General features: G+C 44.7%; 1 protein-coding gene across 1 annotated transcript in view; it reads right to left on the reverse strand.

Annotated features, from left to right (window-relative positions):
* Window positions 1–9,122: 9,122 nt before the first annotated feature.
* The window catches only part of LOC121847743 (ALK and LTK ligand 2-like), an 18,921-nt gene continuing 11,610 nt past the window's right edge, over window positions 9,123–16,433 (reverse strand). Inside the window, exons 5-6 of the mRNA XM_042330260.1 lie at window positions 11,096–11,169; window positions 9,123–9,557 (exon numbers count right to left, since the gene is read on the reverse strand). Coding sequence (XP_042186194.1) covers window positions 11,105–11,169 — 65 coding nt within the window. The 3' untranslated portion in view covers window positions 9,123–9,557; window positions 11,096–11,104. The remainder of the gene's footprint in view (window positions 9,558–11,095; window positions 11,170–16,433) is intronic.

The following is a 16,433-nucleotide window of genomic DNA, read 5'->3' on the forward strand; positions in this document are numbered from 1 at the left end:
AACACTACATTCCTATAGCTGACATAACACTACATGACATTAGTTGACATAACACTACATTCCTATAGCTGACATAACACTACATGACATTAGTTGACATAACACTACATGACATTAGCTGACATAACACTACATGACTACAGCTGACATAACACTACATGACATTAGTTGACATAACACTACATGACTACAGCTGACATAACACTACATGACTACAGCTGACATAACACTACATGACATTAGCTGACATAACACTACATTCCTATAGCTGACATAACACTACATTCCTATAGCTGACATAACACTACATGACTACAGCTGACATAACACTACATGACTACAGCTGACATAACACTACATGACTACAGCTGACATAACACTACATGACATTAGCTGACATAACACTACATTCCTATAGCTGACATAACACTACATTCCTATAGCTGACATAACACTACATGACTACAGCTGACATAACACTACATGACTATAGCTGACATAACACTACATGACATTAGCTGACATAACACTACATTCCTATAGCTGACATAACACTACATGACATTAGCTGACATAACACTACATGACTACAGCTGACATAACACTACATGACATTAGTTGACATGAGGGAAGGAGGAGGGGGATTAGTGAGGAGATGGGTAAGAGGGGAGAGAGAGGGGGGTTAGTGGGGGAGGGGGAGAGAGGGGTTAGTGAGGGGAGGAGAGGGGGGGTTAGTGAGGGGAGGAGAGGTGGGAGGGGGTTAGTGAGGGGAGGAGAGGTGGGAGGGGGTTAGTGAGGGGAGGGAAGGGGTTAGTGAGGGGAGGAGAGGTGGGAGGGGGTTAGTGAGGGGAGGGAAGGGGTTAGTGAGGGGAGGAGAGGTGGGAGGGGGTTAGTGAGGGGAGGAGAGGTGGGAGGGGGTTAGTGAGGGGAGGGAAGGGGTTAGTGAGGGGAGGATTTGGGGGACACGGGGGTTAGTGAGTGGAGGTGATGGGGGAGAGGGGGGGTGAACATTCCGTGGTCATGTTGTGTCTTGGTCCAACAGTAAGCTACTTACTGAGGTGTCTTGGTCCAACAGTAAGCTACTTACTGAGGTGTCTTGGTCCAACAGTAAGCTACTTACTGAGGTGTCTTGGTCCAGCAGTAAGCTACTTACTGAGGTGTCTTGGTCCAACAGTAAGCTACTTACTGAGGTGTCTTGGTCCAACAGTAAGCTACTTACTGAGGTGTCTTGGTCCAACAGTAACCTACTTACTAAGGTGTCTTGGTCCAGCATGTAAGCTACTTACTGAGGTGTCTTGGTCCAGCAGTAAGCTACTTACTGAGGTGTCTTGGTCCAACAGTAAGCTACTTACTGAGGTGTCTTGGTCCAACAGTAAGCTACTTACTGAGGTGTCTTGGTCCAGCAGTAAGCTACTTACTGAGGTGTCTTGGTCCAACAGTAAGCTACTTACTGAGGTGTCTTGGTCCAACAGTAAGCTACTTACTGAGGTGTCTTGGTCCAACAGTAAGCTACTTACTGAGGTGTCTTGGTCCAGCAGTAAGCTACTTACTGAGGTGTCTTGGTCCAACAGTAAGCTACTTACTGAGGTGTCTTGGTCCAGCAGTAAGCTACTTACTGAGGTGTCTTGGTCCAGCAGTAAGCTACTTACTGAGGTGTCTTGGTCCAACAGTAAGCTACTTACTGAGGTGTCTTGGTCCAACAGTAAGCTACTTACTGAGGTGTCTTGGTCCAACAGTAAGCTACTTACTGAGGTGTCTTGGTCCAGCAGTAAGCTACTTACTGAGGTGTCTTGGTCCAACAGTAAGCTACTTACTGAGGTGTCTTGGTCCAACAGTAAGCTACTTACTGAGGTGTCTTGGTCCAGCAGTAAGCTACTTACTGAGGTGTCTTGGTCCAGCAGTAAGCTACTTACTGAGTTCCTCTCCTTCTCCAGTCACATTGATACACACAACTCCTTTACACTGGGTGAACCAGACACACACACACACACACAGTGTATCTGTGTGTGTGTGTGTGTGTGTGTGTATGTGTATCTATGTGTGTGTGTGTGTGTGTGTGTATCTGTGTGTGTGTATCTGTGTGTGTGTGTATCTGTGTGTGTTTGGGTGTGTATCTGTGTGTGTGTGTGTGTGTGTGTGTGTATCTGTGTGTGTGTGTGTGTGTGTGTGTGTGTGTGTGTGTGTGTGTGTGTGTGTGTGTCTGTGTGTGTGTGGGGGGCAGAGCCCCCTTTCCACCCCTTTGTCAATCTATCAGTTAATTAGAAACAGGAGAAAGTGTCAGGAGAAAGAGAGAGAGATAGAAACAGAGGGAGGGAAAAGAGAGAGAGGGGGAGGGAGAGACAGAGATACAAATAGAGAGAGGGAAAGAGAGACAGAGAGAGGGAGGGAAAAGAAAGAGAGGGAGAGAGAGACAGAAACAGAGGGAGGGAAAGAGAGACAGAGAGAGAGAGAGAGAGAGAGAGAGGGAGAGACAGAAACAGAGGGAGGGAAAAGAGAGGGAGAGAGATATAGATAGAAAGAGGGAGGGAGAGAGAGAGAGAGAGGGAGAAACAGAGGGAGGAAAAAGAGAGAGAGACAGGTAGAAACAGATAGGGGAAAAGAGAGAGACAGAGATAGAAACAGAGGGAGAGAAAAGAGAGAGAGATAGAGACAGAGATAGAGGGAGGGAGAGAGAGATAGAAACAGAGGGAGGGAGAGAGAGAGAGAGAGATAGAAACAGAGGGAGGGAGAGAGAGAGAGAGATAGAAACAGAGGGAGTGAGAGAGAGAGAGAGAGAGAGAGAGAGAGAGAGGGAGAGAGAGAGATAGAAACAGAGGGAGGGAGAGAGAGAGAAACAGAGGCAGGGAGAGAGAGAGAAACAGAGGGAGGGAGAGAGAGACAGAGATAGAAACAGAGGGAGGGAAAAAGAGAGAGAGAGAGAGAGATAGAAACAGAGGGAGGGAGAGAGAGAGATAGAAACAGAGGGAGGGAGAGAGAGATAGAAACAGAGGGAGAGAGAGAGAGATAGAAACAGAGGGAGGGAGAGAGAGAGAAACAGAGGGAGGGAGAGAGAGAGAAACAGAGGGAGGGAGAGAGAGACAGAGATAGAAACAGAGGGAGGGAAAAAAAGAGAGAGAGAGAGAGAGATAGAAACAGAGGGAGGGAGAGAGAGAGAGAGAAAACAGGGGGAGGGAAAAGAGAGAGAGAGAAACAGAGGAAGTAAAAAGAGGGGGAGAGAGACAGAGATAGAAACAGAGGGAGGGAAAAGAGAGAGAGAGAGAGAGAGATAGAAACAGAGGGAGGGAGAGAGAGAGAGAGAGAGAGAAACAGAGGGAGGGAAAAGAGAGAGAGAGAAACAGAGGAAGTAAATAGAGAGAGGGGAGAGAGACAGAGACAGAAACAGAGGGAGGGAAAAGAGAGAGAGTAGTAAGTAAAGGGGAGGAATGAGACAGAGAGAAGAGAGCTCTGTTCACAAACAGACCCCACAAGACAGCAACACAATTAGACCCAACCAAATCATGAGAAAACAAAAAGATAATTACACATTGGAAAGAATTAACAGAAAAACAGAGCAAGCTAGAATGGTATTTGGCCCTAAGAGAGTACACAGTGGCAGAATACCTGACCACTGTGACTGACCCATAATGAAAGAAAGCTTTGACTATGTACAGACTCAGTGAGGATAGCCTTGCTATTGAGAAAGGCCGCCGTAGGCAGACATGGCTCTCAAGAGAAGACAGGCTATGTGCACACTGCCCACAAATGAGGTGGAAACTGAGCTGCACTTCTTAACCTCCTGCCAAACGTATGACCACATTAGAGACACATATTTCCCTCAGATTACACAGACCCACAAAGAATTTAAAAAAAAAACCAATTTTAATATACCACAGTGTGCCATCACAGCAGCAAGATTTGTGACCTGTTGCCACAAGAAAAGGGAAACCAGTGAAGAACAAACACCATTGTAAATACAACCCATATTTATGTTTATTCATTTTCCCTTTTGTACTTTAACTATTTGCACATCATTACAACACTGTATATAGACATTTGACATTTGAAGTGTCTTTATTATTTTGGAACTTTTGTGAGTCTGTTTATTGTACATTTTTTGTTGTTTATTTCACTTTTGTTTTGTATCTATTTCACTTACTTTGGGGGTAATGTGAGTTTAGTGTTTATTGTAAGAATCAGGGATCTGTTACACACACACACACACACATACACATACACACGTGTGTATGTTTGTGTGTGTGTGTGTTTGTGTGTGTGTGTGTGTGAGTGTGTGTGTGTGTATGTGTATGTGTGTGTGTGTGTGTGTGTGTGTGTGTGTGTGTGTGTGTGTGTGTGTGTGTGTGTGTGTGTGTGTGTGTGTGTGTGTGTGTGTGTGTGTGTGTGTGTGTGTGTGTGTGTGTGTGTGTGTGTGTGTGTGTGTGTGTGTGTGTGTGTGTGTGTGTGTGTGTGTGTACAGATCCCTGATTCCTACAATAAACAATCGTAAAGTAATTATTATAATAGAACAAGCTTTGTTCAATAACATTAAAATGTGGCTCCTCTGAGTGATACTGCTGTTTAGCCTCGGGTGATCTGATTTCATTTCACATGTCTAATATTCAACTGTAACCAACACACACACACACACAAACACACACACACACACACACACACACACACACACACACACACACACACACACACACACACACACACAGAAACTGACTCATGATAGGAATTCCAGAAGGAATGCGTGAGAAAGAGAGGAGCGATAGAGGGAGAAGAGAAAGAGCCTCATGACCTGGTTAGTGTGTGTGTGTGTGTGTACCGTATGTGTGGCATTGCTGAGTGTCATATGGTTCTTAGTTAATGTCTTTCTTTACTTTCTGGGGGACGGGGACGGGGGGGGTCTCATCTCGTGGTCAACTAACGGTCAGCTATAATAAACCTCGTGGTCAACTAACGGTCAGCTATAATAAACCTTGTGGTCAACTAATGGTCAGCTATAATAAACCTCGTGGTCAACTAACGGTCAGCTATAATAAACCTCGTGGTCAACTAATGGTCAGCTATAATAAACCTCGTGGTCAACTAATGGTCAGCTATAATAAACCTCGTGGTCAACTAACGGTCAGCTATAATAAACCTCGTGGTCAACTAACGGTCAGCTATAATAAACCTCGTGGTCAACTAACGGTCAGCTATAATAAACCTCGTGGTCAACTAACGGTCAGCTATAATAAACCTTGTGGTCAACTAATGGTCAGCTATAATAAACCTCGTGGTCAACTAACGGTCAGCTATAATAAACCTCGTGGTCAACTAACGGTCAGCTATAATAAACCTTGGTCAACTAATGGTCAGCTATAATAAACCTCGTGGTCAACTAACGGTCAGCTATAATAAACCTTGTGGTCAACTAATGGTCAGCTATAATAAACCTCGTGGTCAACTAACGGTCAGCTATAATAAACCTCGGGTCAGCTAGCTATAATAAACCTTGTGGTCAACTCATGGTCAGGTCAACTAACGGTCAGCTATAATAAACCTCGTGGTCAACTCATGGTCAGCTATAATAAACCTTGTGGTCAACTAACGGTCAGCTATAATAAACCTTGTGGTCAACTCATGGTCAGCTATAATAAACCTTGTGGTCAACTAACGGTCAGCTATAATAAACCTCGTGGTCAACTAACGGTCAGCTATAATAAACCTTGTGGTCAACTCATGGTCAGCTATAATAAACCTTGTGGTCAACTAACGGTCAGCTATAATAAACCTTGTGGTCACGTCTCTCATCTCAGGACTGAAAAATAAACTTTGCTTTAGCAACTCCCCTCTCTGCCTTGTATAGCAGTCTACCAACACTAACATTATTGTTGAGTGGTTTACTATGTGTGTGGGTGTGTGTGTGTGTGTGTGTGTGTGTGTGTGTGTGTGTACCCTCCGCCTGCCTTTACAAAGTGTGACCCTTTCTCAGTGTACTGTTGTCACAGAAGCTCATTAAAGTGAAACCGCACACACACACACACACACACACACACACACACACACACACACACACACTGAGGTCATGCTGCCAAACATACCATTGTAAAACTGACCATCCTACCGATCCTCGACTTCGGCGAGGTCATTCACAAAATAGCCTCCAATACCCTACTCAACAAATTGGATGCAGTCTTATCACAGTGCAATCCGTTTGGTCACCAAAGCCACATATACTACCCACCACTGCGACCTGTTTGCTCTCTTTGGCTGGCCCTCGTTTCATACTCGTCGCCAAACCCACTGGCTCCAGGTCATCTACAAGTCTCTGCTAGGTAAAGCCCCGCCTTATCTCAGCTCACTGGTCACCATAGCAGCACTCACCCGTAGCACGCGCTCCAGCAGGTATATCTCACTGGTCATCCCCAAAGCCAATTCTTCCTTTGGCCGCCTTTCCTTCCAGTTCTCTGCTGCCAATGACAGGAATGAATAGCAAAAATCACTGAAGCTGGAGACTCATATCTCCCCCACTAGCTTTAAGCACAAGCTGTCAGAGCAGCACACTGCACCTGTACATAGCCCATCTGTAAATAGCCCATCCAACTACCTCATCCCCATATTGTTATTTATGTTGTTTATTTTAGCTCCTTTGCACCCCAGTATCGCTACTTGCACATTCATCTTCTGCACACCTATCACTCCAGTGTTTAATTGCTATATTGTAATTACTTCGCTACTACGGCCTACTTATTGCCTTACCTCCCTAATCTTACCTCATTTACACACACTGTATAAATACTTTTCTATTGTGTTATTGACTGTACGTAAGTTTATTCCATGTGTAACTCTGTGTTGTTGTTTGTTGTCGCACTGCTTTGCTTTATCTTGGCCAGGTCACAGTCGTAAATGAGAACTTGTTCTCTCAGCTGGCCTACCTGGTTAAATAAAGGTGAAATAAAAATGTAAAAATATATATATATTGCACATAAATATATTTCACTACAATAGTCATCATGGTAAAGAAAAGTAATGTTATTTACCAAACACATTTATTTATATGTCATATATATTTAGTATTTACAATATTTACATTGCAAGGTAGGTGTACACAAAGAGACAATATATAAATATATCTGTATAATACCACATGTAACACATTGTTCAGACAGTTGGTTTGGCTGTCAGGTGGCAACGAGGATCTCTTCTTTAGGAGTATTTCAGAGATTTAAACTGAGATCCCACACTCTATTCTCTACTGTTCCCCATCCACATGCAGTAGATGTAACCTAGTAGAACTCTGGTAATACCCTCATAGGGCTCTATGTGGTTACCAGGTTACCAGAGCTCTATGTGGTTACCAGGTTACCAGAGCCCTATGTGGGTCCAGGTTACCAGAGCTCTATGTGGGTCCAGGTTACCAGAGCTCTATGTGGTTACCAGGTTACCAGAGCTCTATGTGGGTTTACCAGGTTACCAGAGCTCTATGTGGTTACCAGGTTACCAGAGCCCTATGTGGGTCCAGGTTACCAGAGCTCTATGTGGTTACCAGGTTACCAGAGCTCTATGTGGGTCCAGGTTACCAGAGCTCTATGTGGTTACCAGGTTACCAGAGCTCTATGTGGGTATTACCAGGTTACCAGAGCTCTATGTGGTTACCAGGTTACCAGAGCCCTATGTGGGTCCAGGTTACCAGAGCTCTATGTGGTTACCAGGTTACCAGAGCTCTATGTGGTTACCAGGTTACCAGAGCTCTATGTGGTTACCAGGTTACCAGAGCTCTATCAGGTTACCAGAGCTCTATGTGGTTACCAGGTTACCAGAGCTCTATGTGGTTACCAGGTTACCAGAGCTCTATGTGGTTACCAGGTTACCAGAGCCCTATATGGTTACCAGGTTACCAGAGCTCTATGTGGTTACCAGGTTACCAGAGCCCTATGAGTGAAGTATAGGAAATAGGCTGTGATATCAGATTGGTCCTCATTGGGTTGCAAAATTCTGGTAACTTTCCCATAAATCCTGAAGCAGTGTGGCATACTCTTCCTCCTGATGCAGACCACCAGCCTACCAGTCAGGCAATCCATCAGGAATTATACCAGGTTACCAATCAGGTCATTACATCAGAGATTAGTTCACTTCTGTGGTTCTCTGCATCTAATGCAATGTAGCTGAAGAACATATCAGGACATCTGTCTGTCCGTGTGTCTGTCTGTCTATCTGTCTGTCCGTCCGTGTGTCTGTCTGTCTGTCTGTCTGTCTGTCCGTCCGTGTGTCTGTATGTCTGTCTCTCCGTGTGTCTGTGTCTCCGTGTGTCTGTCTGTCTGTCTCTCTGTCCGTGTGTCTGTCTGTCTCTCCATGTGTCTGTCTGTCTGTCCATGTGTCTGTCTGTCTCTCCATGTGTCTGTCTGTCTCTCCATGTGTCTGTCTGTCTCTCCGTGTGTCTGTCTGTCTCTCCGTGTGTCTGTCTGTCTCTCCATGTGTCTGTCTGTCTGTCCGTGTGTCTGTCTGTCTCTCCGTGTGTCTGTCTGTCTGTACGTGTGTCTCTCTGTGTGTCTGTCTCTCCGTGTTTCTGTCTGTCTCTCTGTGTGTCTGTCTGTCTGTCTGTCTCTCCGTGTGTCTGTCTGTCTGTCCATGTGTCTGTCTGTCTCTCCGTCTGTCTGTCCAAGTGTCTGTCTGTCTGTCCGTGTGTCTGTCTGTCTGTCCGTGTGTCTGTCTGTCTGTCCGTGTGTCTGTCTGTCTCTCCATCTGTCTGTCCATGTGTCTGTCTGTCTCTCCGTGTGTCTGTCTGTCTGTCTGACTCTCCGTGTGTCTGTCTGTATGTCTCTCCGTGTGTCTGTCTGTCTGTCTCTCCGTGTGTCTGTCTGTCTCTCCGTCTGTCTGTCCATGTGTCTGTCTGTCTGTCCGTGTGTCTGTCTGTCTCTCCGTCTGTCTGTTCGTGTGTCTATCTGTCTGTCCGTGTGTCTGTCTGTCTCTCCGTCTATCTGTCCATGTGTCTGTCTGTCTCTCCATGTGTCTGTCTGTCTCTCCGTGTGTCTGTCTGTCTCTCCGTGTGTCTGTCTGTCTGTCTGTCCGTGTGTCTGTCTGTCTCTCCGTCTGTCTGTCTGTCTGTCTCTCCGTCTGTCTGTCCATGTGTCTGTCTGTCTGTCCGTGTGTCTGTCTGTCTCTCCGTCTGTCTGTTCATGTGTCTATCTGTCTGTCCGTGTGTCTGTCTGTCTCTCCGTGTGTCTGTCTGTCCTACTTTCCGTGTGTCCGCCTGTCTGTCAGTCTTTCTTTCTGTCTACAACCACAGCTCAGAGACCACCAACCAAACTCCAACCAAATGTGTTTGTTCTAACCCATGAAGGCATGTCAATGAACACAGAAGCACTCCCGCATAGTGTCATGATATAATCCAAGTGTAAAACAGCATCCACGTGTCGTCAGGGTTTTTGGCAGCTGAACTCGGAGATTGTCCGAATGTAGAGTTGAGTAAAGTAGAGTAGAGTATGTGTGAGCTTCTATGAATGTCCTAACATAACTAACGTTCCCCATGACACATTGATACTAATAGCAGTCTCTCTGTTCATCTTCCAAGGCACTTCTCTCTTTCATGGGCTCTGTTGAGAGAGACAGAGAGAGAGAGACAGAGACAGAGAGACATAGAGAGAGACAGAGAGACAGAGAGAGAGACAGAGAGAGACATTTAGTGAACTTTGTACTTCGCTGCATGTGGAATTTCTTCCTAGAGAAAGTGCCTGAGAGACATGACAGACTAATGATATATCTGGAGAGACAGAGATGGGGAGAGAGAGAGAGAGAGAGAGAGAGGGGGAGAGGGGGGGAGAGAGAGAGAGAGACAGAGAGGGGTGAGAGAGAGAGAGAGAGAGAGACAGAGAGGGGGAGAGTTGGAGAGAGACAGAGAGAGAGAGAGAGAGAGAGGAGGGGTGAGAGTTGGAGAGAGACAGAGAGGAGTGAGAGAGAGAGAGAGAGAGAGGTGGGGGTTGAGAGAGAGAGAGATAGAGAGAGAGAGGTGGGGGTTGAGAGAGAGAGAGGGGTGAGAGTTGGAGAGAGACAGAGGGGGAGAGAGAGAGAGAGAGGTGGGGGTTGAGAGAGAGAGAGAGAGAGAGGGCAGGCGGGAGCAAGAGAGAAAGAATAACAGCGATGACAGTCTGATGATATATTTGACTGTAATATATATATATATATACGATTTTTCCACAGTTTCACATGGGTCATATCTACAATAAAATTAAAAAAACATTTTGTTTTCTCCATTTTAATGTCTTTCTGGAATTCTTTTGATTTGACGACTCCACCACTAAATCAACTGCTGCAGAATGACACTGGAATTTACAGACCTACCAACTATTAGTTATTGAATTCAACGACTGAATTATACTGCTATGGAGCTCAGCCCTACAGCGCGCACATGCTCGCGCGCACACACACACACACACACACACACCGTCAGACAGTGAACACAGCAGCCTAGCTATAATTCACTTTTACCAACGGGAGGAAACGCATGCTGATTTATCTGCTATAAAGATACTCATTATATACGCTTAAACACTGGGAGAAAGGTGTCAAGGTAGAGAGAGAGGGAAGGAAGAAAGGAGAGAGGAAACATTAGAAAGAGGGAAGGAGGGAGAGCGAGAGAGAGAGAGGAACAGACAGCGGGAACGAGGGAGAGAGAGAGGGGGAAAGAGAGAAGGAAGGAGAGAGAGGGAAAGACACAAGAAGGGAGAGAGAAACAGGAATAGATAGAGGGAAAGGAGAGAGAGGGGGAAAGAGAGAAGGAGGGAGAGAGAGAGGAAGCATGGAGGGAAAGAGAGAAGGAGGGAGAGAGAGAGAGGAAGAGAGAGGGGGAAGAGAGAAGAGAGAGGGGGAGAGAGAGCGGAAGAGAGAGGGAAAGAGAGAAGGGGGAGAGGGAGGGAGGGAGAGAGAGGTAAAGGAAGAGATAGCAGGAAAGAGGAGGGAGAGCGAGAGAGAAAGGAAGGGAAAGAGAAGGATTGAGAGAGAGAGAGAGAGAGAGAGAGAGAGAGGAAGAGAGAGAGGGAAAGAGAGAAGAAAGGGAAGAGAGAAGGAGGGGGAGAGAGAGAGAGAAAGAGAGAGGAAGCGATAGAGAAAGTGAGGTGATCATCCACAGTCTTACCAGGGTATTCTACCTCTCTGTACACCTCTGACTGCCTGCCAGTCTGGTGAGAAGACGGGCACACCTCTTATAGTCTGAAAAACAACACACACCACAGGTCAGTCTACAAACAACAATGTTTTGAGTAACTCACACATTGTTAGAGTAAGTCGCTATTGCTGGAATGCATCGTTGTTTAGAATAATGACATATAAACTGAGTGTACAAAACATTAGGAACGCCTGCTCTTTCCCTGACGTAGACTGACCAGGTGAATCCAGGCTATGATCCCTTATTGAAGTCACTTCTTAAATCCACTTCAATGTGTGTAGATGAAGAGGATGAGATTAAAGAAGGATTGTTAAGCTTTGAGAGAATTCAAACATGGATTGTGTATGTGTGCCATTCAGAGGGTGAATGGTCAAGACAAAAGACGTATGTCCCCTTTGAACGGTAGTAGGTGCCAGGTGCACCGGGTTGTGTCAAGAACTGCAACGCTGCTGGGTCTTTCATGCTCAATCGTTTTCCCGTGTGTTTCAAAAATGGACCCAAAGAATATACAGCCAACTTGACACAACTGTTGGAAGCAAATGATGGAGGGGATGGCTGCCGTTTTACATGCTGCTGTTATACATGCTGCTGTTATACATGCTGCTGTTATACATACTGCTGTTATACATACTGCTGTTATACATGCTGCTGTTATACATACTGCTGTTAAACATACTGCTGTTATACATGCTGCTGTTATACATACTGCTGTTATACATACTGCTGTTATACATACTGCTGTTATACATGCTGCTGTTATACATACTGCTGTTATACATACTGCTGTTATACATGCTGCTGTTATACATACTGCTGTTATACATGCTGATGTTATACATACTGCTGTTATACATACTGCTGTTATACATGCTGCTGTTATACATGCTGCCGTTAAACATGCTGCTGTTATACATACTGCTGTTATACATACTGCTGTTATACATGCTGCTGTTATACATACTGCTGTTATACATACTGATGTTATACATACTGCTGTTATACATACTGCTGTTATACATGCTGCTGTTATACATGCTGCCGTTAAACATGCTGCTGTTATACATACTGCTGTTATACATACTGCTGTTATACATGCTGCTGTTATACATACTGCTGTTATACATGCTGCTGTTATACATACTGCTGTTATACATGCTGCTGTTATACATACTGCTGTTATACATGCTGCTGTTATACATACTGCTGTTATACATGCTGCTGTTATACATACTGCTGTTATACATACTGCTGTTATACATACTGCTGTTATACATGCTGCTGTTATACATACTGATGTTATACATACTGCTGTTATACATACTGCTGTTATACATGCTGCTGTTATACATGCTGCCGTTAAACATGCTGCTGTTATACATACTGCTGTTATACATACTGCTGTTATACATGCTGCTGTTATACATACTGCTGTTATACATGCTGATGTTATACATACTGCTGTTATACATACTGCTGTTATACATGCTGCTGTTATACATGCTGCCGTTAAACATGCTGCTGTTATACATACTGCTGTTATACATACTGCTGTTATACATGCTGCTGTTATACATACTGCTGTTATACATACTGATGTTATACATACTGTGTTATACATACTGCTGTTATACATGCTGCTGTTATACATGCTGCCGTTAAACATGCTGCTGTTATACATACTGCTGTTATACATACTGCTGTTATACATGCTGCTGTTATACATACTGCTGTTATACATGCTGATGTTATACATACTGCTGTTATACATACTGCTGTTATACATGCTGCTGTTATACATACTGATGTTATACATACTGCTGTTATACATACTGCTGTTATACATACTGCCGTTATACATACTGCTGTTATACATACTGCTGTTATACATACTGCTGTTATACATGCTGCTGTTATACATACTGCTGTTATACATGCTGCTGTTATACATACTGCTGTTATACATACTGCTGTTATACATACTGCTGTTATACATGCTGCTGTTATACATGCTGCTGTTATACATACTGCTGTTATACATGCTGCTGTTATACATGCTGCTGTTATACATACTGCTGTTATACATACTGCTGTTATACATGCTGCTGTTATACATACTGCTGTTATACATACTGCTGTTATACATGCTGCTGTTATACATACTGCTGTTATACATGCTGCTGTTATACATACTGCTGTTATACATACTGCTGTTATACATGCTGCTGTTATACATACTGCTGTTATACATGCTGCTGTTATACATACTGCTGTTATACATACTGCTGTTATACATGCTGCTGTTATACATACTGCTGTTATACATACTGCCATTATACATACTGCTGTTATACGTGCTGCTGTTATACATACTGCTGTTATACATACTGCTGTTATACATACTGCTGTTATACGTGCTGCTGTTATACATACTGCTGTTATACATACTGCTGTTATACATGCTGCTGTTATACATGCTGCTGTTATACATGCTGCTGTTATACATGCTGCTGTTATACATGCTGCTGTTATACATGCTGCCGATAAACGTGCTGCCGATAAACGTGCTGCGGATAAACGTGCTGCCGTTATATAAACTGTAGACCACACTATCTACCAAGAGAGTTTTCATCTATATTTTTCGTAGTTGTTTATTTACCACCACTAACCGATGCTGGCACTAAGACCGCCCTCAACGAGCTGTATAAGGCCATAAGCAAACAGGAAAATGCTCATCCAGAAGCGACACTCCTAGTGGCCAGGGACTTTAATGAAGGAAAACTTGAATCCTTTTTACCTAATTTCTACCAGCATGTCACATGTGCAAACAGAGGGGAGAAAAAACTCAAGACCACCTTTACTCCACACACAGAGACATGTACAAAGCTCTCCCTCACCCTCCATTTGGCAAATCTGACCAGAGTTCTATCCTCCTGATTCCTGATTACAAGCAAAAACTAAAGCAGGAAGTACCAGTGACTCTCTCAATACAGAAGTGGTCAGATGACGAGGATGCTACGCTACAGGACTGTTTTGCACAGACTGGAATATGTTCCCGGGATTCATCCAATGTCATTGAGGAGTGTACCCTCTCCGTCATTGGCTTTATCAGTAAGTGCATCGACAACGTCGTCTCCACAGTGAACGTACGTACATATCCTAACCAGAAGCCATGGATTACAGGCAACATCCGCATCAAGCTAAAGGTTAGAGCTGTGGCACATTAATCCGGGCGCTTATAAGAAATCTCGCTATGCCCTCAGACGAACCACAAACAGGCAAAGGGTCAATACAGGATTAAGATCGAATCCTTCTACACCGGCTCTGGTGCTCGTCAGAAGTGGCAGGGCTTGAACACTATTACGGACTACAAAGGGAAACCCAGCCATGAGCTGCCCAGAGACGAGAGCCTACCAGATGTGCTAAATGCCATTTATGCACTTTTCGAGGCAAGCAACACTGAAGCATGCATGAGAGCACCAGCTGTTCCAGACGACTGTATGATAATGCTCTCGGTAGCCAATGTGAGCAAGACCTTTAAACTGGTCAACATTCACAAAGCTGCGGGGCCAGACAGATTACCAGGACGTGTACTCAAAGCATGCACGGACCAACTGGCAGGTGTCTTCACTTACATTTTCAAACTCACCCTGACAGAGTCTGTAATACTTTCATGTTTCTAGCAGACCACCATAATCCTTGTGCCCAAGGAAGCGAAGGTAACCTACCTAAATGATTACCGCCCCGTAGCACTCACTCCGGTAGCAGTGAAGTGCTTTGATAGGCTGGTCATGGCTCACATCAACATCATCATCCCGGATACCATAGACCCACTCCAATTTGAATACCGCCCCAACAGATCCACAGATGAAGCAATTTCAATCACACTCCACACTGCCATTTCCCACCTGGACAAAATTAATACCTATATCAGAATGCTGTTCATTTACTACAGCTCAGTGTTTAACACCATATTGCTCACAAAGCTCATCACTAAGCTAAGGACCCTGGGACTAAATACCTCCCTCTGCAACTGAATCCTGGACTTCCTGACAGACCGCCTCAGGTGGTGAGGGTAGGTAACAACACATCCGCCACGCTGATCCTCAACACTGGGGCCCCTCAGGGGTGCGTGCTTAGTCTCTTCCTGTACTACTTGTTCACCCACGACTGTGTGGCCAAACACGACTCCAACACCACCATTAAATTTCTTGACGACACAATAGTGGTGGGCCTGATTACCTATAACAATGAGACAGCCTATAGAGAGTAGGTCAGAGACCTGGCAGTGTGTTGCCAGGACAACAACCTCTCCCTCAATGTGAGCAAGACAAAGGAGCTGATCGTGACCTACAGGAAAAGGGGGGCCCAAACAGGCCCCCATTAACATTGACGGGGCTGTAGTGGAGCAGGTTGAGAGTTTCAAGTTTCTTGGTGTCCACATCACTAACAAACTATCATGGTCCAAACACACTAAGACAGTCGTGAAGAGGGCACGACAAAACCTATTCCCCCTCAGGAGACTGAAAAGATTTGGTATGGGTCTCCAGATCCTCAAAACGTTCTACAGCTGCACCATCGAGAACATCCTGACTGGTTGCATCACTGCCTGGTATGGCAACTGCTCAGCATCTGACCATAAGGCACTACAGAGGCTAGTGCGTATGGCCCAGTACATCACTGGGGCCAAGCTTCCTGCCATCCAGGACATCTATACTAAGGGGTGTCCTAGACTGTTCTCTCTGCTAATGCACGGCAAGCAGTACTGGAGCCCCAAGTCTAGGACCAAAAGGCTCCTTAATAGCTTCTACCCCTAAACCATATGACTCCTGAACAATTAATAAAATGGCCACCTAGACTATTTACATTGACACCCCTCCCCTCCCCCATTTGCTTTTACACTGCTGCTACTCGCTGATTATTATCTACTCATAGTCACTTCACCCCTACCTACATGTACAAATTACCTCGACTAACCTGTACCCCCGCACATTGACTCTGTACCCCCTGTATATAGCCTCCACATTGACTCTGTACCCCCTGTATATAGCCTCCACATTGACTCTGTACCCCCTGTATATAGCCTCCACATTGACTCTGTACCCCCTGTATATTGCCTCGTTATTATGATTTTATTGTGTTACTTTTTATAATTTTTTACTTTAGTTTATTTGGTCAATATTTTCTTAACTCTTTCTTGAACTGCATTGTTGGTTAATTAAGAACTTGTCAGTAAGTATTTCACTGTCAGGTCTACTGTTGTATTTTTCGCATGTGACAAATAAAGTTTGATTTGATTGGAGTCAACCTG

The sequence above is a fragment of the Oncorhynchus tshawytscha genome, linkage group LG11 (assembly GCF_018296145.1).
Source record: "Oncorhynchus tshawytscha isolate Ot180627B linkage group LG11, Otsh_v2.0, whole genome shotgun sequence".
Classification (NCBI taxonomy): Eukaryota; Metazoa; Chordata; class Actinopteri; order Salmoniformes; family Salmonidae; genus Oncorhynchus; species Oncorhynchus tshawytscha.